Source organism: Schistocerca nitens, chromosome 1, assembly GCF_023898315.1.
Source record: "Schistocerca nitens isolate TAMUIC-IGC-003100 chromosome 1, iqSchNite1.1, whole genome shotgun sequence".
Taxonomy (NCBI): domain Eukaryota; kingdom Metazoa; phylum Arthropoda; class Insecta; order Orthoptera; family Acrididae; genus Schistocerca; species Schistocerca nitens.
The window spans coordinates 767664161-767690255 of record NC_064614.1 but is presented as its reverse complement, the minus strand read 5'-3'; the positions used below and the strand labels follow the sequence as shown (position 1 = coordinate 767690255).

The following is a 26095-nucleotide window of genomic DNA, read 5'->3' as shown; positions in this document are numbered from 1 at the left end:
GGAAAATTTGATGAGATGCACCATTTAACCTTCGTGCGGCATTTTTATTTAATGGGAATTGTTCAAAAGTCGAGGCAAGAGTACTGCGAGTTGTAATTCAAAAAACTAAAACTCAAAGGAGTGACTGCATCTGCGTTTTTATCTCAACGTCTTCAGTTCGCTTATCCGGCACTCGCGAGCAATATTGTAATCAATTATGACACATAACTTCATAAGCAGTGAACACTATCAAAAGGCACCTCCTGAATCAAAGGGCATTGTCAACGAATAATATTTTAGTTCTGGTGGTACAAAAAGGACAAGTCTACTATGAATTGCTCCACTGTGTTGTTGTGTTCATAGCAGCTAGCGTTTGTTATCAATAACTGAGACACCATTCGACGACAGTGTAAAGAAGAGCCACTAACACTACATCAAGTATCGCTACTTTCGAAAGAAGAAGTGTAGTTGCTTTTTCCGTAAATCATCCTACCCTACCTTCCTGCACTTATTCTTCTACTTTTACGCCCTCAGATCTTTATCTTTGTCGCTCCTTTTCGAATAGCTATCAAGAAAACTCCTTTCCTCACAAAAATTCCCTGCAGACCTTACTTGAGGACATCGTTTACTTCGAATCAGTGCGTTTCTATAACCGTGGATTCGGTTAACTACCTAAGAATTGTCAGATTGTTTTACATAATGTGAGACAGTTTAATAAATAATTTCTCTCTTACTTTTATTGGTGTTTTCAACAAACTAAAGGGAATCGCTATAAAAATATCACTGCAGTAACACAAATGAATCACAGCTTATCATGACAACCATAAGACAAAAGTCTATTTTAATAAATTAAGATTTATTTATAACACATTAGTACCTAAATCGTCACAAATTAGTAAGACATTATGCACACTGGATTTCGAAACAGTTTGTGTGTGAGTTCTATCCTATATCATTCTCAAGTAATACAGAAATGGTCTAGTTGGAGCAGACGCATAAAGCAACCTAGTTAACAAATTTTGTGCCAAATATGTGTTTTCGCTACAAATTAAAAGTTACTGCGCATAAACAGAAAAACAAGTGCATTATGAAGCGTGCAGTAAGTTTTTCACCCTTGCACTACAAGTGTTGGAGGTGACGAGATGACGAGTAATGGAGAAGTCTTCTTAAGAATTCGTTACTGATATGCGATCTGGTCGTCTATAGATCTATCACAGGAAACACCGATGGGATTGGAACCGAGCACGAAAGCAACTTTCGCTTTACTGTGGCACCACACCTACCACTCAGCTAGGAGACAACATATGAAAACCACAAATAGATTAATCCTTTGTTCAACGCAGATCTAAGGAATTAGCAGACAGTGATTCTCTAATATGTCCAGTATGTCCAGTATGCAGCAGAGTGTGTGACGCTAATAGGAACAGGATTGACGATAAATAAGGTCATGTAGATATTGCGCCAAAGACTGAGACGGCGTGGAGTTTTACAGTCATTTATTTAACTTTCTTTACAATTTCTCCCTCGTCGTCGCTGCGCAGCCCTGCGGATCCCTCCGCCTGGCTGCTGCTGTGTAGATTCTCCGACAATGCGAGCGACGCGCGCCACCAGTGCTCCGTTGCGGTCAGGATGTCCTGTGGTTGAGATGAACTCGTCGCCGCTCGGCGCCCCAGTACGGCACGGCCACGGAGCCGCGTCGCCGTGAGGTCAGCTGCCGACGCCTACTGCACCGGCGGCTGGGAAGCCATCAGTCGCGATGTCTGCGAGGTCCCGTCATGGACGGACGACGCGCCGTGGGGCCATGTTGTCGTGAAGTCCGGGCGTCTGTCCCCGGCGGCGCCTGTGACCCAGACTGCGCTGCGGCCGGTCCTGCGGGAAGTTCTCGCTGTAGTTAGCTAGCCATGGTGCCGACCGAACTCGGCCGACCCCCAGAGCTGAAGTTGACATCTGGCGGCGAACGGATGATTCCTGCGAGCTGGAACAGACTTCCGGAAGCGTCGCCTACGAAGATTGAACATTCGGACACGGACCACGTCCGTCCTCAGATCCTAACTGCTTCCTGATGGCTTCTGTCCGTTGCTGCCTGCGCTCCACTATTTATATACGGCAGGAGGACGTTTTTTACACTCGTTGGCAGCTTCTTGCTATTACTCCCGCAATATATTGCAGCGTAACTTAGCGTGCTGGCCTCACTTCTCCTTACTCAGCACTCTCCAGACTTCACTCGGCGCTCAGTCTGTGTGCGTCCATGCGTCAGCTTCCTGGTAGACTGCAACTCTATCAAGGCTATCTGTGCCGCGCTTACTTCGCAACGCCTCAATCGCCGGCTGCCTCTGTTTTGGCATTCTCCACTGCGTGAAGCAACGCTTACTACATGTGGCAGCAATAATATTAAGACTTCGAAGAACAGAAGTCGGCTTATATGGACGAAGGAAACCAGGACAATACAGACCGACAGAAAGGTTCTCGGACAAAGTCATGGAAAGAAGTATATTCTTCAAGTAAATCCGTAGGTTGCATAGTAAAAATTATCACGTTAGACATTGAAATTTCTCAGAAAGAAAACAAAAATACAGCGATTTACAAGAGGAACGCATGAGCTCGAGGCTACCAAATATTTTGGGGACATAGGAAAGAAACACTGTGGAAGGAAGAGAGTAATAAGCTAATGCAATGTAAGAGGGAAAGAATAGTGGGCAGGAGTTAAGGTGGAGGAAGCTTACATCATCCGGATGTGTTAGAAACGTTAAAGGAAACAGTTACACCGGTAAGAGATGAAGTTTTCTATTTTTTTAAGTGTTTCACACTTCTTGGTGTATTTGAATGTTTGACAGCGATGATACAGAATTTTGTCGTCAGATGACAAGTACGTAACATGGGACGGGCAATCGATGTCTTCCATCTTGAGGCACTACGTTGATTATGTGTTTTCTGGCCCAGTGTCACAGGTGCGGTCATGGGACGCTTCAGTGTGGACAGTGAGTCGCTGGTGGGTCCTGGAGCTGGTCTGATGCAGCTGATGGGAATCTGGCAGCCACAGGAAGCTACCTCCCGCTTCCTGTCTACCCTATCCGGCTTCGTGACACTCGTCTTCATCGCTTTCGTCGCGATCAGCGCAGCTCTCAAGCTCTGCGTCGACACTCCTGAAGAGTTGGAAGACGTCGCACATTGTTCTTTTGTCGCTCTCATTTGCAGCGTAATGTGGATCAAGGCGAGTATTTCGCTCATGTTAATTTCGGTTTAATGAAATGTGTGAGAAGATACTATGTCTACCTTAACAAAATGTTGTTCGTCTAGCCACCTGCACATTAGTATCCATTGTATTACTGCTGTACTGAGATGTTTCGATAGTAAACCTGTGGCGTCGCGTATCAATACGCGTCGACTGCAGGGAACAGACCAGGTGCGCCCCTCAATGAAGTTCCAAGCGTTTTCAATAGAAAAACTACAGCTACGTTGTAGCATACACAGATTATTGAAAATAATTCCGTGTTCTTCAGCGATCGACAGAAGTTCGGTTTCTTGCTGTGTGAATGTATCCCATACTGTAGGCCAATGGCCTTTCCTTCTTGAACACATCGATTACCGTCAGATCACCGAAATTATGCAACGCCAGAAGTGGCCAGTACTTGGATGACTAACCACCGGGGTACTTGAACCGCAGTTCGGAATTTTCCAGTTGCCTTTCCAGAAAGAGGACGAGGGGTGGTAGAGTACAGTTCCCGATCCCCAGACCTTGTGCCAGTGCCTTGATTTAAGTACCAAACCTCTTCGCAGTGTCTCATGCAGCGAGGGCGTGTCGTACTTTTGATGGTGGTCAGTCAGCCTCATGGACACGTTACACTCGGTGGTCACCTTGGTGCAATTCGGCTATGTGTCCGCTCCGGGTTTCACGCTCTCCGTCCTCTCATCATCATGCAACGCAAGCATGATACCATTCTACATACACGCATTCATTACAGACATCTAAACGTATCAGATACACGTGACACACAAATATCACACTTCGCGAAGAAAAGATGCCACTCTGCGCGAAGGATAGGCAAGACCTTCACAATTAGACAGCTGTTGTGCCCGTTGGGGTCTCCCAATCAAATATGTCATCGACTTTACTTTTTTACCCCATTCTGTACCATCACAGGGACCTCAGGCACCACAAAGACCGTACACGACTGGTCACGCGATGACCACCGAACTCGCACACGCCGACCAAAGAAACTATATCAGAAACATAAAGTCGACAGTTCCAGCGCCGTCAACAATAAAATCTGATACTGTCTCCGTATTTGGTAAGTTATTTTGGGTGACGCTCTTGCGTGGGGTACACGTGAAGCTTAGCTCATGAGCTTTGATAGGCCACTAATAAAACTGTGTGCGGTATCATCATTTACAACATACGCAGGAATTACTACTTAAATTCCTGGGTGATCCTCACTACAAACATCTGTGGTCGTAGGACACTTAATAATGTTAGTCCGCACCCAGACATTATTTGTTGACGGTGGCTGGTATCTGCAGACGACGGTTGTTCACTTAAAATTTCTGACTGACGAAGGGTGATGTCGCAATACTGCCGAAACTAATCTGGTTCATTTTGTGCCTCTAAAGCTAAACAATTTTAATGTTGATAAAAACTACCACAGCTGTTGTTACAAGTTAGTTTCTTACGTCACAATCGGTTTACGTGTAAAGGAACATCTTCAGGTCACAAGGTAATAGGAATAAGCCGGTTTTACCATTCAAAAACTGCCTGATCGCCAGGTTCTTGGTATCAGTCTTACTGCAATGCCAGTTACGCACAGAGTGCGTCCGACCATCCATACTTAGGTTTACCATCATTTCCATAAATCGGTCCAGAAAATGCCGGTGTGATTGCCTTGAAAGATGCACTGCCGACTTCCTTCCACATCCTTGACACAATCCAAGCTTACGCTACGTCCCTGATGACCTCGTTGTCGACGGGACGTTAAGCCCAATCTTCCTTCTTCCTTGACAGTTATGCAAATGTTATGTTGAGATGTGCCGCTTGTAGTATCACTCATCGTAATTTCCAAAGAGATTCAGGGGGCATACCAGCTACGACGTTCCACCAGTAGTCAGTAGAGTTGATGTCTGGTCAATACCGGATGTCACCACTGCGACCTACACGACTTAAGAGAATCCTCTGTCCTCACTCGCCGCCTCTATACAGGTGTGTCAGGTCGCCCCGGTCTCATCTCACAGCAGTGATCTGTGAATCTTCTGCATTTTAATTTACTCTCATTTGAATATTACAACAAATCTTTTTGAATTACAGTCAAGATTTTGCAGTCGTGCTGCACAGAGTTTCCACCCGATTAATTAAAATTTATAACCGATGCTGTGATTTACAATAAACGCGTAGTGCAGTCCTTGCTGGTAATTCCCTGCTGCTGCCGCCTCGTTTGAGCTAGCCCCTCGCTGTAATAACACGCTGTTGCATCAGTGCCATTTCACCTTTGTCAGCAGCCGAGAAACTACCAAGAATCCGTATTCAGTTACCATAATCAAAGAAAGACAGCTATCTGCTCCCTTCTACGCCAAGAAAAGCAAACAAATCAATCGGTGTACCCGAAATAGTGCATTAGGAGGTGTGACAGTCCACGACAAAACGTCCCGTTGGCACGAAACATTCTTCCAAACTGATGTTGACCCCTTTCATCAACATATAGCGCCTGCTATCTACGGCTATTTTTACTGAATTGACGCAATCACAATACACTTTGATTTCAGCAGATCTGGGACGCTAGACCGGTAAACGTGTCGTCGAAGTGAATGCACAGCCACTTTGCTCTTTATCTAAAACCCAAAAAACTTCGATGATTGAAAAGGACATAAAAAGATAACAAAGCAACGATATGAGATATATTGGTTGTAGTACTCTACGAGTTTCACAGAACACTTAAATATTCTTTTGCTGTTTAATATTTCGGAGTTTATTGTCTCTATACAGCGATTAGAAACACATTTTTTCGCGGGCTACACAATCACACAGCCACAAAAGTCAATTCGGCGTTTATCATGCAGCATAAGGGGTTCTGCACCTAGGAATCTACAGAAGAGTCTATTCATCTAGCGGTATGTTTCCACGGGCAGAATAATAGTGTTTGGTTAAAGGCATATAAGAGGAAACATATCTTTAATGGACAGAGACACCTTTTTGTACAACAAAAGAAAAACTGTCTTTCTTTGTAATTGTAGAGGAAATATTTTTGTTTTGGAGGGATACAGTTTCATTGATTGACTGTTGCGTCGGAGAAAGACCTTCACAAATTGAGCAATTCAACAACGCATTGGTCCATCTCTGGCCCTACGCAAGCAGTTATTCGGCTTGGAACTGATTGCTAGAGTTTTTGGATATTCTCCAGAGATATCGTGCCAAACTGCGTCCGATTGGCCCTATAAATCGTCAAAATCGCTAGATGGTTGGGGGGGCCCTGTCTATAGTGCTCCACACACTCTCAGTTGGGGAGAGACCCAGCGATCTTGTTGGCCAGGAAAAAGTTGGTTAGCATGAAGACAAGCAGTAGAAACTCTCGCCTAGTGCGGACGGACATTATCTTGCTGAAATGTATGTCCTGGATGGCTTGTCATGAAGGGTAACAAAACGGGCACAGACCATTGCCGACGTACTGCTGTGCTGCAAGGGTGCCACGTATGACACAATGGGGTCTGCTATGAAGCGAAATGGCACCCCAGACTACCACCACTTGTTACTGAGCCGTAGGGCTAGTGAGAGTCAGACTGGTACCGCACCCCTGCCCGGGCTGTCTTCAGACTCGTCGTCGGCCTGGGATCTCATTAACTGCACCAGAATTGTCTTCAGAGATGAACCTCGCTTCGAGCACCGATGATCGGCATTCGTGGCAACCTTACAGCACAGCGGTCCTTCGACAATATTCTAACAATCCATTTCATTGCCTCTCATAGCAAGCCACCCTTGCCACCCTTGGCGTAAATTTCAGCACGATAATGCCCTCCCGCTCACTGCGAGAGTTTCTGCTGCTGATTTTCAAACCCTGACTTGGCCACAAGGTCGCCGGGTCTCCCCCACTTTTTTTTTCAGGGCGCCCACGCAGTTCGACATTTTGACAATCTAGCACGACACTTGCTCAAAATTGGAAAGGAGATCCATCTGGAGGACATCCAACATCTCTGTGAATGATTGCCAAGCCGAACAACTGCTTTCATAAGAGCCAGAGGTGGACCAATTCGTTACTGACTTGCTCAGTTTGCGAAGACCTTTCTCTTGAATAAATCATCCAATTTTTGTGCAATTTTAAAAATTCTTTGTCTGTACATGTACTTCAGATACACCGATTTCCATCACATTTGTATAATTGCTGTGTGGTGCGTCCTTATTTTACTTTCCTTTCTTTATAGATTATATTAGAAGTACTTGCAATAGTGCGGAAATTTGGTGGCTCTCCAGAATCTGAAAGGTACAACTTAAGCCATTAGAGGGTTTTCTATTTTGGGCTTGGAATATGACTCGGCATTTTCGATAGACATGACTAATCACTTCAACGACTTCATTTTGAACTACAGAAACTGGAAAAAAATGTGATTTTTACCCACATGTAAAACTTTATAAAACAAGCTAATCATATTTAGAGCATCTAAGAGTTAAGCTTTTGACGATTTTTAGCATTCGAACATTATGTCTGTGAAACATTATAAAATACGTTCACGCAATAGAACTCATTGAACATTATATTAAAACTAGCTTGATACCTGACATTGCTCGGATATACATTTCGTCAGTTTTCTATTAGAGGCCAAAAGAAAAAAAAAAGAAAAAAGAAACACAGAACTGTGTTTGCAGTATAATATTGAAAAATTTCGTTTCCTTCTGTTTGTGGAAACACCTTTGAAATTATGGAACAGTCACACAAAGAAATTGCATAATGTGCAGAGATATAAGTACAGTCTCTGAGGCAATGCCTTTGTTATAGCTCTACGAATGGTTATTGTTTTCGCCTACAGCCGTTTGCACTTCGCAATTAAAAGCTGTCAAAAGCGCTGCCAGGTATCAGTGATGTACTTAAGCTCACTCGACTGCAGGAGTGTCTTGAGTAAAGAATAAATGTGTTAAATCTTCAAGCATCATGCGGCATTTTTTCACGCATTTCGGTGTTTACATGACATACACTCCTGGAAATGGAAAAAAGAACACATTGACACCGGTGTGTCAAACCCACCATACTTGCTCCGGACACTGCGAGAGGGCTGTACAAGCAATGATCACACGCACGGCACAGCGGACACACCAGGAACCGCGGTGTTGGCCGTCGAATGGCGCTAGCTGCGCAGCATTTGTGCACCGCCGCCGTCAGTGTCAGCCAGTTTGCCGTGGCATACGGAGCTCCATCGCAGTCTTTAACACTGGTAGCATGCCGCGACAGCGTGGACGTGAACCGTATGTGCAGTTGACGGACTTTGAGCGAGGGCGTATAGTGGGCATGCGGGAGGCCGGGTGGACGTACCGCCGAATTGCTCAACACGTGGGGCGTGAGGTCTCCACAGTACATCGATGTTGTCGCCAGTGGTCGGCGGAAGGTGCACGTGCCCGTCGACCTGGGACCGGACCGCAGCGACGCACGGATGCACGCCAAGACCGTAGGATCCTACGCAGTGCCGTAGGGGACCGCACCGCCACTTCCCAGCAAATTAGGGACACTGTTGCTCCTGGGGTATCGGCGAGGACCATTCGCAACCGTCTCCATGAAGCTGGGCTACGGTCCCGCACACCGTTAGGCCGTCTTCCGCTCACGCCCCAACATCGTGCAGCCCGCCTCCAGTGGTGTCGCGACAGGCGTGAATGGAGGGACGAATGGAGACGTGTCGTCTTCAGCGATGAGAGTCGCTTCTGCCTTGGTGCCAATGATGGTCGTATGCGTGTTTGGCGCCGTGCAGGTGAGCGCCACAATCAGGGCTGCATACGACCGAGGCACACAGGGCCAACACCCGGCATCATGGTGTGGGGAGCGATCTCCTACACTGGCCGTACACCACTGGTGATCGTCGAGGGGACACTGAATAGTGCACGGTACATCCAAACCGTCATCGAACCCATCGTTCTACCATTCCTAGACCGGCAAGGGAACTTGCTGTTCCAACAGGACAATGCACGTCCGCATGTATCCCGTGCCACCCAACGTGCTCTAGAAGGTGTAAGTCAACTACCCTGGCCAGCAAGATCTCCGGATCTGTCCCCCATTGAGCATGTTTGGGACTGGATGAAGCTTCGTCTCACGCGGTCTGCACGTCCAGCACGAACGCTGGTCCAACTGAGGCGCCAGGTGGAAATGGCATGGCAAGCCGTTCCACAGGACTACATCCAGCATCTCTACGATCGTCTCCATGGGAGAATAGCAGCCTGCATTGCTGCGAAAGGTGGATATACACTGTACTAGTGCCGACATTGTGCATGCTCTGTTGCCTGTATCTATGTGCCTGTGGTTCTGTCAGTGTGATCATGTGATGTATCTGACCCCAGGAATGTGTCAATAAAGTTTCCCCTTCCTGGGACAATGAATTCACGGTGTTCTTATTTCAATTTCCAGGAGTGTATCTCTTGAACTATGTGTCGTACAATGGTATTTTTGTGTAGGTAAATTCAGCTGCATATCTGAGCACGGCAAGTGTGTCTGCAAGATATTTTGCAAACAGAGCTAGTAGTGAAGAAGCAATAAATTTAAACATCATGCAGGATGAAGCAGTTTTTCAGGTATCTCAGTGTTTATGTCGTCATATCTCCTTATGTATGCTGCTTACAGTGCTATAATTATGTGGGGACATTCAGCGGCGTATGTGCATACAGTCTGCAAAATGTACTTTGAACAGAAATGGTAGGAACTATGTAATAAATTTAAACGTCATGCACTACGCGGACATTTTTCATGCATCTTGTTGTTTGAAACCGAAAATCTCCTGAACTGTGACAGGCAGCTGGTTCTTACTCCCAAAACAACTGCTGCCTGACGGTAATCCTCATCTGTACCAAATTTCGTGGAAATCGATCAGTTGATTTAGGAAAATATGTAGCAGTTCACACATACACAAACATGCATCCATCTTTGTAGAGTGTGTCGATTCGATATGTCGAATTTCATATCTGTGTGAATGAAATTCGATTACTCATAGCCCTCCAGAGGTAGATGACTTGAAAGCTCCAGATAGATGTAATTCTGCTAGGAGCGAATGAAGGACTGAAAGATTCGTTTGATAATAACAGTACACCTGTATTTTATCCGAGTTTTTCGATACGTTTTGACAAGAATGTTCGCGGATAACATGTTCTGTAACGTCGACAGCACTTTCATCCGAGAGAAAAGATGGAACTCAGCGATGCGATCGAGTCTTGCAGAGATAAACACTTGCATATATTTCGAAGAATGAGTGTGACTACTACTAAACTGGAAATTGGATAGTCAAGTAGTTGCCCAGGTTGCAACAGCAAGCACTGTATTGACTACATTTCCGAAATTATGTCCTTTTTAATCTGTAACTTGATAATACAGCTCTACCCTCTATATTTTTCCACAGGTAGGTACAGAAGCCTACGATTTAATGTGAAGTAAGGGTTGTAAAGAAACTTTTTAACGCAAACTAGAGAGAAGTTTCATTTTAAAGTAAGTATGTCATACGAAGTAAGAGTTATATCGTTCGACTATCTTTCGCAAGGCTGAGGCGAATGCACAATCCCATCGTCGTTGAACAACTGTGATTTCTGGGTGAAAAGTCGCCTCAGTGATTTTCATACGTCTCTCTTTAGAACAGATTTACGCTATTAAGAGTATTTGGTTGAGCTGGAAACACAAGGTCATGGCTATAATGTGGAGGCATATACTTGTCAAACAAGCGGTCACCAGAAACTAATGGATATATCGTAGACGAGTTTAGAATCATACGTTTCAAGTCACTGAGACCGAGTTGTTTTCAAACTACTTTCCCCTCCACTCTTAGCAGCACTACTTTCCTCGTGTGAATCCCCTCTTTGCTTCCGTTAACAGAACTCATTTCACTTCAACGACCATCTTTTTCATGTATCATTACCACATGTGGTAACATTTTCACGGTTATGATATGCCGCTTAAATAATTATGGAAGTCTGATTTGGTCTCCCGTGATCTAAAGGTAGTGTCTTTGATTAGTTATCAAAGATTTCTGGTCCCGAGTTCGAAACGCGCCATCGCTTGAAGTCTGAGTAAAAATCATCAGCAACGGAGGCCGAAAACTTCCGGGATAAGAAGTCAACCTTAGTGTGCCAAGTGCCTTACCATAGAGAACGGAGGAGCGGACAGAGGATCAGAGAACTCTCTTTCCCTTGGGGTGGGAAGCTGCCCCTAAAGACGGAAGAACGTTGATTCTTGACCAACGGCATGAAGATCCAGAAGGCAGTGGAAACCACTGCGTTAAAGACAGAAAACGTGTATCCATACGACATGTGACCTGTAATCGAGAAAGTGTCATGACAGTCACTGCATTATCAAAATATTTGGGAATAGCCCCCCATTCGGATCTCCGAGAGGGGACAGTCAAGGTGCAGGTGACCATCAGAGAAAGGGTAACGTTCAAACAGTCGAGGTGCGGAATGTCAGAAGTTTGAACGTCGCAGGGAAGGCAGAAAAATTAAAAAGGTAAATGATATGGTTCAATCTAGGCATAAGACGAGGATTTCTGGTCAGATTAGCATAGGGTAATATCAGCAGCAGCAGAAAATGGTATAACGGGGCCGGCCGAGGTGGCCGCGCGGTTCTGGCGCTGCAGTCTGGAGCTGCGAGACCGCCACGGTCGCAGGTTCGAATCCTGCCTCGGGCATGGATGTGTGTGATGTCCTTAGGTTAGTTAGGTTTAACTAGTTCTAAGTTCTAGGGGACTAATGACCTCAGCAGTTGAGTCCCATAGTGCTCAGAGCCATTTGGTATAACGGGAGTAGAATTCGTTATGAATAGGAAGATGGTGAAAAGAGTGTGTTATTGTAAACGGTTCTTACCAAAATCGACATGCAGACGTCGCAAGCTGAAAATGAAGAGGTAGGGAAAGTACACGAGGCTACTGAGCAGGTAGTTCAGTACGTAAAGGGAGGTGAAAATCTAAAAGTCATGGGGGAATGGAATGCGGTTGTAGGGAAAGGAGTAGAACGAATGATTGGAGAACAATATGGGCTTCTGACAAGGAATGAGAGAGAAGAAAGACTAGTTGAGTATTGCAGTATATCTCGGTTATTAGTAGCGAATACTCTGTTGAAGGATAGCAATAGGAGGAGATGTACTTGCAAAAGTTGGGAGATACGGGGAGATTTCAGTTAGATTACAGCATAATCAGACAGGGATTCCGAAATCAGGTATTTGGTTGTAAGGTGTATTCAGGAGCAGATATAGACTTAGATCACAATTTAGTAGTGATGAAAAGTAGGGGAAGTTTAAGAGATCAGTCAGGAAGAATCAATACGCAAAGAAATTGGATACGGAAGCACTAAATAATGAAGAGATACGCTTTAAGTTCTCTAAGGCTATAAATACTGCGAGAAGGAATAGCTCAGTAGGCAGTTCAGTTGAAGATGAATTGACATCTCTAAAAAGGGCAGTCACAGAAGTTGGAACTGAAAATATAGCTACAAAGAAGATAAGTGATATGAAAACATGCCAAACTGAAGAAACGCTTCTGCTGATCTAAGAAAGAGGGAAGTAAAAAATGTTCAGGAAAATTCAGGAACACAGAAGTGCAAGGTGCTTAATAATGAAATAAATATGAAGTGCAGGAAATTAAGGCGAAATGGTGACATGAGAAATGTGAAGAAATCTATAAAAAAGAAAAAGATCGTTGGAAGTGCTCACTCAGCTTATAGAAAAGTCAAAACAATTTTCGGTGAAATAAAAATCAAGAGTGATCATAATTGGGTTGCAATGGGAACTCCACCGTTAAATGCAGAGGGTAAAGCTGGATATGTCGGAAGAGGATGAGTTAGATGACGTTCAGTTAGGCTTGAGGAAAGGTAAGGGCTCCAGAACGGTTATTCTGACACTACGGTTGATAATGGAAGCACTACCAACGAAAAATGAAGACATGTTCATAGAATCTGTCGACCTGGAAAAACGTTTGAAAATGCCAAATGTACGAAAATGTTCGAAATTCTGAGGAAAATAGGGATACCTTGTAGGGAGAGAAGGGCAATATATAACATGTACCAGAGCCAAGAGCGAATAATGAGAGTGGAAGACCAAGAACGAAGTGCAGGGATTAAAAAGGATGTAGGGCAGGAATGAAGTCTTTCACCCTGTTGTTCAATCTATACACCGAAGAAGCAATGAGGGAAATAAAAGAAGGCTCAAGAGTGGAATTAAAATTCAAGGTGAAACGATATCAATGTTAAGATTCGCAGATGACATTGCTGTCCTCAGTGAAAGTGAAGGAGAATGGCAGGATCTCATGAATGGAGTGAACGGTTTAATGAATACATTCTATGGACTGAGAGTAAATCGAAGAAAGAAGGAAGTAATGAGAACTAGCAGAAAGGAAACAGCGAGAAACTTGACATCTGGACTGATGGTCACGAAGTAGATGAAGTTAAAGGATTCCGTTACCTGGTCAATAAAATAGCCAAAGATGCGCGGGGCAAAGAAGACATCAAAAGCGTAGTAACACTGGCAAAAAGGGCATTCCTGGTCAAGATAAGTCTACTAGTATCAAAATAAGCCTCAATTTGAGCAAAAGTTTTCTGGCCTTGAAACATGGACAGTGACAGAGCCAGAGCAGAAGATACTCGGAGCATTTGAGATGTGCTGCTACGGGCGAACGTTGAAAATTAGGTAGACTGATAAGGTAAGGATGAGGAGGTTCTGTGCAGAATCGTAGAGGAAAGCAATATGTGGTAAAGAATGGCAAGAAGAAGGGACATGATAGTAGGACATCTGTTAAGAGCTCAGGAAGTAACTTCCACGGTACTAGAGGATACTGTAGAGGGAAAACAAGTATTGGAGTATATATAGCAAATAACTGAGGACGTAGGTTTCAAGTGCTACTATGGGACGAAGAGGCTGGCCAAGGAGAGGAATTCGTGGCGGGCAGTACCAAACCAGTCAGGATGATGACTCAAAAAAAATGTTTGTTGTGTTTCAGGTACATTTTACTGTAGAAACTTAATGCAGAATCTAACAGTTACCGTGTTTCTATTTCAAAACTGTTTAAAGCTGTTTCGTGTTCGATATTTAATTTTTTTTTTTTTTTTTTTGCAGATATCACGGCTGCTAATGTACATTTGTTGCACAATTTTTTCACGCTTTCTACTTTATCGTTACTTTGTCTGATGGATGTGAGCCAATCTGAGGATTGCCTCAGTGTGACCTCTCGAAGGTACCTTGTTTCCATGTATTAGATATAGCGTAACAATAAATTCAGCATGCTGGCTCGTTATACACTCCTGGAAATGGAAAAAAGAACACATTGACACCGGTGTGTCAGACCCACCATACTTGCTCCGGACACTGCGAGAGGGCTGTACAAGCAATGATCACACGCACGGCACAGCGGACACACCAGGAACCGCGGTGTTGGCCGTCGAATGGCGCTAGCTGCGCAGCATTTGTGCACCGCCACCGTCAGTGTCAGCCAGTTTGCCGTGGCATACGGAGCTCCATCGCAGTCTTTAACACTGGTAGCATGCCGCGACAGCGTGGACGTGAACCGTATGTGCAGTTGACGGACTTTGAGCGAGGGCGTATAGCGGGCATGCGGGAGGCCGGGTGGACGTACCGCCGAATTGCTCAACACGTGGGGCGTGAGGTCTCCACAGTACATTGATGTTGTCGCCAGTGGTCGGCGGAAGGTGCACGTGCCCGTCGACCTGGGACCGGACCGCAGCGACGCACGGATGCACGCCAAGACCGTAGGATCCTACGCAGTGCCGTAGGGGACCGCACCGCCACTTCCCAGCAAATTAGGGACACTGTTGCTCCTGGGGTATCGGCGAGGACCATTCGCAACCGTCTCCATGAAGCTGGGCTACGGTCCCGCACACCGTTAGGCCGTCTTCCGCTCACGCCCCAACATCGTGCAGCCCGCCTCCAGTGGTGTCGCGACAGGCGTGAATGGAGGGACGAATGGAAACGTGTCGTCTTCAGCGATGAGAGTCGCTTCTGCCTTGGTGCCAGTGATGGTCGTATGCGTGTTTGGCGCCGTGCAGGTGAGCGCCACAATCAGGACTGCATACGACCGAGGCACACAGGGCCAACACTCGGCATCATGGTGTGGGGAGCGATCTCCTACACTGGCCGTACACCACTGGTGATCGTCGAGGGGACACTGAATAGTGCACGGTACATCCAAACCGTCATCGAACCCATCGTTCTACCATTCCTAGACCGGCAAGGGAACTTGCTGTTCCAACAGGACAATGCACGTCCGCATGTATCCCGTGCCACCCAACGTGCTCTAGAAGGTGTAAGTCAACTACCCTGGCCAGCAAGATCTCCGGATCTGTCCCCCATTGAGCATATTTGGGACTGGATGAAGCGTCGTCTCACGCGGTCTGCACGTCCAGCACGAACGCTGGTCCAACTGAGGCGCCAGGTGGAAATGGCATGGCAAGCCGTTCCACAGGACTACATCCAGCATCTCTACGATCGTCTCCATGGGAGACTAGCAGTCTGCATTGCTGCGAAAGGTGGATATACACTGTACTAGTGCCGACATTGTGCATGCTCTGTTGCCTGTGTCTATGTGCCTGTGGTTCTGTCAGTGTGATCATGTGATGTATCTGACCCCAGGAATGTGTCAATAAAGTTTCCCCTTCCTGGGACAATGAATTCACGGTGTTCTTATTTCAATTTCCAGGAGTGTAATTCTGCGGCCTCAAATCTGAAGGTTGAAACACATGGAAGATATTTTTGTACGGTCTTTCTCACCTTTCCAGATTATCTTGGTTGCTTATTTGTCTATTATCGAGCAACGCTCGTAAGATTTCTCAGCCCCTAAGCCACCGAACAACGATTCTGTTTTATTTGTTGGCCTTTATAAACGAATGCTAATTCACTTACAACTTATTAATATATCTGTTCACCAACGCACGTGTATTTGTCATTACAGTTTAAATACCAACTTTTTTATTATATACTCTTTTTCTACTTGTGCTTGCACAAAATGAAATACATTATTTTGTAGTGACACTAAGTTGTGAACTGACGACTACAATTGAATTTGACCTTATCTTTGAAAGTGATAATATGCTAATTAACGATGAATCTAGTCGAGAAAGTAATAATTTGGCATTACAATTTATACAACGAAGATTTCCGGCTTGAGAATGAACTTTGTTCATTTTTTGGTCTAATCACTAACTGCTTTATACAACCAGCTGACATGAAATTACTCCCCCTTCACAAAGCATAAAATACACCACCGATTAGAAATGTAAAAGTGTAATTGATCGCCAACTTTGAGAATTTAGTATAGCGCATAAACTCAAACGTGCGACAGTTAGTACCCACAAACGTCGTGGAGCGTAATGATGAAAGATCTGGATATCGTCCTGAAAAATTTCCGTTCTCGGTGTTTCTCTACAAGCCCTAAAATAAACGGAGCATCTAAATGTCTCGGGAAGAGTTGTTCCACCTAAAGAGGTGCCGTGTATCACACCCGAATGTTATTGGATGACTCGAGTACAGTTTGTAACAGACAGGTGCGTAGTGAATGTGGCAGCACATTGCGAGCTGTCCGACGTTGAATGCGAGATGACAATCTACATTTACTGATTTTGCTCAGTAATTTTACTGCACTCTTCGGTAGAGAAATTTGCTTTTCTGATCTTACCTTCATTTCCCTAGAAGATCCCGCCACAGAACGATACTGAAAGTGTGGAAAGCATGCCACTGACTTTGATCTGTTGAGCAACACAAGAAAGATTTCTAGGTTCAAAGCGGGCAGAACTGGACTTTTGGTTAGCTTATACAAGTGCTAGTGCCAACTCATTTTATTATTCATCTGGATGCCCAAGAAATTGACACGTGAGGAATCAAGTGTGTGCTCTCTGATAGCTATTTCCATTGCCAGTAAGTTATCGTAGATTCTTTGGAACTGCTTAATACGAGTCTGTTCTGTTTATGTAATAAGTAAAATGTGATGGGTAGGAAATACTATTTAGCAACTGTATTAAAAAAACCTGTTCATGTTTAGCATGTACTCATAATTACACATAGAGGTGTAAATATAATGTCAAATGACTGGATCTACACCATTTAACAGAACAAAAGGTGTGTTAAGCACAAAACTAAGTTAATTAAATTAGTTGTACGAGTATGGGTTGCACTGTTTGCTTTGAATCATCTGTAAACCTCTTCCATTATTCACATGCCTCTGTTTAGTATAGGTACGTTTGGACCCTTTATACGTACACTAGAGGCACGAGCAAACGTCACAGTTTTTGAAGAGTACTCCAACTCCCAGATATCCATTCAAGGACACATTACTCCAGAGCGAGTGAGGATCTATAAGACCATTATAAGAAATGTATCTTAAAGTGTAAAATGGATTACTTTAGGTTAGTTTTGGTTAGATTAAAAGTAGACTAACCTGCTTTTGGGCTATTTATGCTTAAAATATTGTTCGAGGATTTTTTGGCGGGTAAAATGTTTTACGTCCGTAATGTCTGATTAATTCAGGCAAGAAAAGAATCCGATATAGGCTGACTGTTTTATTAATGCATGAACGCTATGAAAGCTACTATTTTACAAGCTGTGGATTTCTTGTTGACCACATTAACTTATTAAACAGAAGCATCTAAAGCCACTCAATCAACACCAGAGGGGAAAGTATGCACTTATGCGGAATATGTATTTGTCTAATCCTCTTAAGAATATGGTCTTCTGTCTAGCATATACTGTATTTTCAACAGCTTACCTCGAGACGAACTGAAGTCACTGAGTGACAAACTGTATACGTATTTCCATGCCACAATGGACAACTTTTTTCTCGGTAAATCTGTTCAGCTTTCCCAAAGTCAAATTTACTTTATTGTACTTACTGTAATTCGTTAGAATGATTCGAATGAATGAATGAATGAGGAATATATGCCGTTGTAGCTAGAGCCATATTAATTTCTTTTCCGACGGTGTTTACTATCAACTACAGTCAGGTGCACATGTTACCCCTAACATTAGACCATTGAGCTAATGTTCCCATCTCATTTCATAAGAACACATCCTGCGGCATTTGTATATGTTTAGTTGAGACAGAACATTGCTGTATGTTTTCTATATAATAAAGATATTTACATAAATTTAAAAAAATCATGTCATTTAGCTTACTACAAGAAACGGATAAAAGGGTTGCGTTTTATTAGGCAAGATGTCTCAAAACACGATGACTACATTGAAAACCAAACGAACGATCAATTCTGTAAATAACTTTGTGCAAGTCTTACAGTGAATCAACTGTTAATTGCTTTACATCGGTCTTCTTATCACCATAGTAACTGTCGTGTGACTCAACTTCCAGGCTGTCCTATTTGTGGTGCACGGAGCGACGCTTCAGCAGCTGTTGCAGATTTTGGCTGACACCAGGGTGCAGCACAATCAAGGAGAAGGCAATGAGTGCACAAGACGCCGCTGCCAGAGGAACGTGCAACGTGTGTATTTGATTTTACAGGTTCGATTGTCACATTAAAATTTATGGTTTAGAAAACTGTGTCCGCAATGAAAAATCTGTGACGAATGTGTCATCTTTGGATAGAAAATAACTCGTTAAAACATCATGAAACACATGGCAGGAGGACCAATTATTTGTTCCAATTATATGACTGTACACTAAGGTGACAAAAGCCAAGGGATACCGATAGGCATATTTGCAGATGGCGGTAGTATCGCGTACACAAGGTATAAATGCACTGACGGAGCTGACGCTTGTGCTCAGGCGGCTCATGTCAGAAGGTATCCGAAATGATTTTGGCCCTACGACGGGAATTAACAGGCTCTGAGCGCGGAGTGGTAGTTGGAGCTCAACGCGTGGGAAGTTGCATTTCGTAAATCAATGGGGATTTCAAATTTTCCAGATCCACAGTGTCAAGAGTGTGTCAAGAATAACATATTGCAAGCATTACCGCTCACCACGGACACTGCAGGCATTCCGTTAACGACAGAGAGCAGCGGCGTTCCTGTAGCGTTGGCAGTGAAAACAGACAAGCAATATTGCTCGGCGTAACCTCAGAAATCAGATTGGGACGTACGACGACCGTATCCTCTAGAAAAGTGCGGAAAAATTTGGCGTTAATGGGCTATGGCAGCAGACGACCGACGCGAGTGTATTTTCTAACAGCACATCGCCTTCAGCGACTCTCCTGGGATCTGTTGAACCACACACCACTGGAAAACCATGGCCTGGTCAGATGAGACCCAATTTCAGCTGCTAAGAGCTGATGGTTGGGTTTGAATGTAACGCAGGCATAACCAAGTCGTGGACCAAAGCTGTCAACACCTTTCCTAAAGACAAATTGACCGTCAATTAACACATCCTCGATTTCTTTTTCCATTCTTCTGTATATTATTCTTGTAAGCAACTTGGATGGATGAGCTGTTAAGCTGCTTGTGCGATAATGTTCGTGCCTTTACCTTTCCTAAAGACAAACTGACCGTCGATTGACACATCCTCGATTTCTTTTTCAATTCTTCTGTATATTATTCTTGTAAGCAACTTGGATGGATGAGCTGTTATGCTGCTTGTGCGATAATGTTCGTGCATTTACATGGCAGGGACTGGGTCCTCTGGTTCAACTGAACGGATCATTGACCAGAAATGGTTATGTTCGGCTACTTGCAGAGCATTTGCAGCCATTCATGGACTTCGTGTTTCCAAACAATTATGGAATTTTTATGGATTACAATGCGCCATGTCACCAGACCACACTTGTTTGCAGTTCGTTTGAAGAACATTCTGGGCAATTCAAGCGCATGATTTGGCCACCAAGCCGACCGGAGTGGCCGAGCGGTTCTAGGCGCTTCAGTCTGGAACCGCGCGACCACTACTGTCGCAGGTTCGAATCCTGCCTCGGGCATGGATGTGTGTGATGTCCTTAGGTTAGTTAGGTTTAAGTAGTTCTAAGTTCTAGGAGACTGATGGCCTCCGACGTAAAGTCCCATAGTGCTCAGAGCCATTTGAACTATTTGGCCACCAAGATTGTCCGATATGTATACCATGGAACATTTATGGGTCATAATGGAGGGGTCAGTTCGTGTATGAACTCTTGCACCGGCAACACCTGCGCAATTATAGAAGCAACATCGCTCAGTATTTCTGAAGGGGACTTCCAACGACTTGTTGAGTCGGTCCCACGTCCAGTTCTGCAATTTTGTTTTCTCAGTCATAAGTCTTCTTACTGCTTTGATGCGGTCCGCCCTGAATTCCTCTCCTGTGCCAACGTCTTCGTCTCAGGGTAACACTTATAACATACGTCCTCAATTATTTGCTGGCTGTATTAAAATCTCTGTCTTCCTCTACAGTTTTTACACTCTACAGAAACCTCCAGTACCATTAAAGTCATTTCCTGATATCTTAACAGACGTCCTATCATCTTAACTCTTCTCCTTGTCATTGTTTTCCAGATATTCCTTTCGCCTTTGATTCTGCGCAGAACCTCCTCATTCCTTACCTTATCAGTCCACCTAATGTTCAACATTCGCCTGTAGCATGACATCTCACATACGGCTTTCTCACATTCCATGTTTCAAAAATGGCTCTGAGCACTATGGGACTCAACTGCTGAGGTCATTAGTCCCCTAGAACTTAGAACTAGTTAAACCTAACTAACCTAAGGACATCACAAACATCCATGCCCGAGGCAGGATTCGAACCTGCGACCGTAGCGGTCCTGCGGTTCCAGACTGCAGCGCCTTTAACCGCACGGCCACTTCGGCCGGCTTCCATGTTTCACTACCATATCATGCTGTGCTACAAAAATACATTCTCAGAAATTTCTTCCTCAAATCAAGGCCTATGTTTGATACTAGTAGACCTCTCTTGACCAGGAATGCTCTTTTTACCAGTGCTACTCTGCTTTTGATGTCCTCCTTCCTCTGTCTGTCATTGGTTATTTCGCTGCCTAGGCATCAGAATTCTTAAACTCCATCTACTTCGTGACCATCAATGGTGATTTTAAGTTTCTCGCTGTTCTCATTTCTGCTACTTCTTATTATTTTCGTCTTTCTTCGATTTACTCTCAGTCCAAATTCTGTATTAATTAGACTGTCTATTCCATTCAGCAGATCATGTTATTCTTCTCCACTCTCTCTCAGGGTAACAATGTCATCAGCGAACCGTGTCACTTATATCATTTCGCCTTGAATTTTAATCCCAATCTTTCGTTTTACTTCCATCACTGCTCCTTCGATGTACAGATTGAACAGCAGGGCTGAAAGACTACATCTCAGTGTAGACCCTTTTAAATCCGAACACTTCGTTCTCGGACATCCTCTTATTTTTCCATCTTGGCTGTTGTACATATTGTTTATTACCTATCTCTCCCTAGAGCTGACTCCTATTTTTCTAAGAATTTCAAACATCTTCCACCATTTTACATCGTCGAACGCTTTTTCCGGGTCGACAAATCGTGTGAACGTCTCTAGATTTTTCTTTAGCCTTGCTTCCGTTATTAACAGCAACTCCAGAATTGCCTTTCTGGTGCCTTTACCTTTCCTAAAGACAAACTGACCGTCAATTAACACATCCTCGATTTCTTTTTCCATTCTTCTGTATATTATTCTTGTAAGCAACTTGGATGGATGAGCTATTAAGCTGCTTGTGCGATAATGTTCGCACTTGTCAGGTCTTGCAGTCTAAGGAATTGTGTGGATGACATTTTTCCGAAAGTCATATGGTATGTCGCCAGACTCACACATTCTCCACCAACGTGAATAGTCGTTTTGTGTGCACTTCCCCCAATGATTTTAGGAATTATGATGGAATGTCATCTATCCCTTATGCCTTACTTGATCGTAAGTCCTCCAGAGCTCTTTTAAGTTCTGATTCTAATACTGGATCTCCTATCTCTTCTAAATCGACTACTCTATCTTCTTTTATCTCATCAGAAAAATCTTACCTTTCATAGACGCCTCGAATGTACTCTTTCCAACTATCTGCACTTAACATTAGGATTCCAATTGCACTCTTAATGTTACACCCTTGCTTTTAATTTCACCGAAGGTTGTTCTGACTTTTCTATGTGGTGTGTCAGTCCTTCGAACAACCATTTCATTTACGATTTCAGAAAAATGGCTCTGAGCACTATGGGACTTAACTTCTTAGGTCATTAGTCCCCTAGAACCTAGAACTACTTAAACCTAACTAACCTAAGGACATCACACACATCCATGCCCGAGGCAGGATTCGAATCTGCGACCGTAACGGTTGCGCGGTTCCAGACTGTGGCGCCTAGAACCGCTCGGCCACTCAGGCCGGCTTTTACGATTTCTTCACATTTTTCCCGCAACCATTTCGTCTTGAGTTTGCCTGCACTTCCTGTTTATTTCATTCCTCAGTGATTTACATTTCTGTACTCCTGAATTTCCCTGAACATTCTTGTACTTCCTTCTTTCACCGATGAGCTGAAGTATTTCTTCTGTTACCGATGGTTTCTTCGGAGTTAACTTCTTTGTACCTATGTTTTGCCTTCCCACTTCTGTGATATCCTTTTTTAGAGATACCCATTCATCTTCAACTGTTCTTCCTACTGAGCTATTCCTTATTGATGTATCTATTAGCTTAGAGAACTTAAATCGTATCTCGTCATTCCTCAGTACTCCCGTGTCTCACTTCTTTGCGTATTGATTCTTCCTGAACAATCTCTTAAACCTCAGCCTACTCTTCATCCCTACTACATTGCGATCTGAGTTTATATTTGCTCCTCGGTACGCCGAAAGTCCAGTATCTGATATCGGAATGCACTAGACACGCAATAATCAGTCATCTAGACAAAAACGTTTCACCCGATACACAAGGCATGTGAAATGATCTCTACTTCCAGGCGTTGTATTAAACGAGTAAGAGAAAATAATGTGCTCTTTATCATCCAGACCACGATAATTCTCTGACCACTCCTCATGGTGGGTATATAGATCTGCTAGAGATTCATCCATCAGAGCTCCTCGCAGCTGAGTCTCTAGTTGAAATCTTATTTTAGGATTCCATCATGGAGATAAAGGTTCAGCCGGGTGGCTTACGGAGTTATATAAATTACACAAGTAGTACCATCCAAAAATTGGTCGTCTAATGCCTAATGCATTGCTTTCTTTTCCAATCATGTCCAACTAAAGAGAATGAAAAGAGCTATATGGTGTACAGTAGAGCACGTGCAAAGTGACTTGACGTGTACCGCTTGTGCAGACTGAGGCAGGGTAGGGTTCTGCGCTACTGTTGGAGGTTCAGTTGTCAGTGTCCACGGCCACGTTAGTTTTTGAGAGCTCTTCAAATTGTTGTTAAACCGTGACTATCGTTAGCAATGACTGGTGACCTTTTCTATTCCCATTTCCATTTCATTTTACGTGGATTATGTCAGTGGTCTGAGTAAGAGAAATACTCGAGGAAGCAATACGTGTCTCTTGCCGCAGCTAAGTTATTTTATATCTCTCCTCTTTGTAAATCTACTGCACCTCGTTAATGACACGGCTCACAATACGTTTATTTCGCTTGCCAGGTTGTCGTGGTGGCCGCTTTGATCGAGTGGCTGTCGTCGCCGCTGGTGTCCCGAGCTGTTCTGGGGGACGACGAAAGCAGCCGGCAGCTCCCGCTGCCCATCTGGTTACCTTTCGATGCCTACGTGTCACCCACTTACGAGATTGTGTACGCTGCTCAGTCTGTTGGCCTGACTGTCGCTGCTGAGTGTACTGCTTGCATTGACATTTTCTTCGTCCACACGATGCAGGTGACTGGGGCAGAGTTTGAAGTTTTAAGCGACAACTTTTCTGCTTTGCAGAAGAACCATGAGCAGGTTACTAGTGCCAAAAATCCTGGAGGAATTTGCGAATGTCAGGGAACCACGGAAACACTGGCTTTATCTTGTGCTGACATTTGTACAGGATATGACTTAGATGAACAGATGCACCGACAATTAACGAGGAACATTCGGCATCATCAGATACTTCTCAGGTTAGTAAGAAAAGTATCTTACATCTCTGGAATGGTTTTGTTTGCTACAGCTATTTATTTAATTTGAAATTTCGTGAAGAGCAGCGATGAAAGTGTAATTCACGATATCTGATTTGACACCAATCACCAGTGTTCAGTCCCAAATCGCTCTATAATATTACGTTGAGCAACAGCTCTATATACTGCTGCTGGTGCTCTTCCACATGTAATTGTATTCTAAGTAAGCCACGCCACAGAACATGGTGGGAAGAACTTACGCTTCTTGAATTTCCTGTTATAGCCACTGGAGTACGGGAAAAAGTCTGTAAGTATGCATCTGTACGCCATATTTTGTTCTTATTATCTTGTTGAGATAAGTGACAGAATAGGCTGTCACTAATTATGCAACAAAGTGTTGCACACAGTAGTTCATCTATGACCTTTTTCTATTGGATACAGAACAACGACATGATTCTCAGGAATGGACTCTCAGTGAAGGCACAACTAAAGGACAGACTTACTTAATGAATTTACTGCCTCTGTCCGCAGAGACCCTCTCGCAGACATTTTCAGGCTGAGGTAACAATCGCAACAGAAGAAAAGGTGTGTCCCAGAAAAGGCTCTCTAAATCAGTGTGTGAGAAGAGATTAATGGAAACTGGCAAGAAAAGCTTAGAAAATTTGATAACAATTGTGGGTCATGAATACTATGAAACACTGAGATAGGGCACCAACGAAAAATGCGGCAAATATAATAAATTATGGTCAGCATCACCGTTATCAGACAGCTGACATCCACTGTTAGTTAAAACCCCTCTCCCAACTCTTCCATGCGTACCCAAGTTCTTACTGTGTGCATTCTAATGTGACATAAACACCTTCTATTAGGTCTCCATTTCAGTTTTACGTGTGTCCTGTAATCCAAAACAAACATTCTTGGTAATCCGATATACAGTTGCCTGTCTACATGCGTCGTTCCGCATTTCATGTTTACTCTGGTCATAGGGAAGTCTTCCACTTTAGCCTGTTTGTTTTCCTGTTTCTTCTGTAATTGCTCACTTACATCACTTCATTTCTCACAGAGAAATTTCAACGTTAATTGTTCATGTGGAACAGCCATACTCATAACTCGTAATTCAAACTGATTGTAAACTTGTCTTGTCAAACATATCGCAAACAGTGTTCTAAAATCATATTTTACTCTCCTAGTTTTTTACACTCATTAGTTTCTTTCGCTGTCTGTCCAGTCAGTATCACGAATCATTGCGTAATAAACGAACAAACCAACTACATTATAAATTTGTATCATATACATTTCATTGTGTTGATTATTCATTATTTTACTCTTATTGTAACTGATGTTACAGCACAGTTCCAAATTTTCTCTATTAAGTTATTCGATTAATTGTTAAAGGTTAGCCGGCCGCGGTGGTCTAGCGGTTCAGGCGCTCAGTCCGGAACCGCACGACTACTACGGTGGCAGGTTCGAATCCTGCCTCGGGCATGGATGTGTGTGATGTCCTTAGGTTAGTTAGGTTTAAGTAGTTCTAAGTTCTAGGGGACTGATGACCACAGAAGTTAAGTCCCATAGTGCTCAGAGCCATTTGAACCATTTGAACCATTTGTTAAAGGTTATCTATCTTTAAGACACAAACAGTAAAATATCAGCAGCAAAACGAAGGTGGTTGAGAAATATTCCATTATCACATATTCCTTCTTATATTTCTAAGTTGAAGAATCTGAAATTTCCTTCAGAGCCACCAACAGCAGTTATGGTTGTTTGACTCCTTTTCCAATGGTGGATTACCCACGGTCCTGATGAAGTCTAATGGAAGGTCTATCACTACACTAATTAAAGAAATCGTTACCATGAGACCGAAATATTGAAACTGAAATAGAAAGAGCCAAAGCACTATCACAACCAGAAATAAACTAAAAAAAAAACAAGAAAAACGTCGTCATAATCAAATTCAATAAGTAAAATAATA

General features: G+C 43.7%; 1 protein-coding gene across 1 annotated transcript; it reads left to right on the top strand.

Annotated features, from left to right (window-relative positions):
* Nucleotides 1–2935: 2935 nt before the first annotated feature.
* On the top strand, nt 2936–24633 carry LOC126201135 (uncharacterized). Its single transcript, XM_049936767.1, has 3 exons — nt 2936–3175; nt 23678–23971; nt 24568–24633. The coding sequence occupies exons 1-3, from the start codon at nt 2936–2938 to the stop codon at nt 24631–24633; spliced, it is 600 nt and encodes a 199-aa protein (XP_049792724.1).
* Nucleotides 24634–26095: the final 1462 nt, after the last annotated feature.

Coding starts and splice junctions, on each gene's coding strand:
- LOC126201135 (XM_049936767.1), top strand. CDS start 2,936: ATGGGACGCTTCAGTGTGGACAGTGAGTCGCTGGTGGGTCCTGGAGCT. Junction 3,176..23,677: donor TTGTCGCTCTCATTTGCAGC/GTAATGTGGATC, acceptor TTCGCTTGCCAG/GTTGTCGTGGTGGCCGCTTT. Junction 23,972..24,567: donor TGCAGAAGAACCATGAGCAG/GTTACTAGTGCC, acceptor TATTGGATACAG/AACAACGACATGATTCTCAG.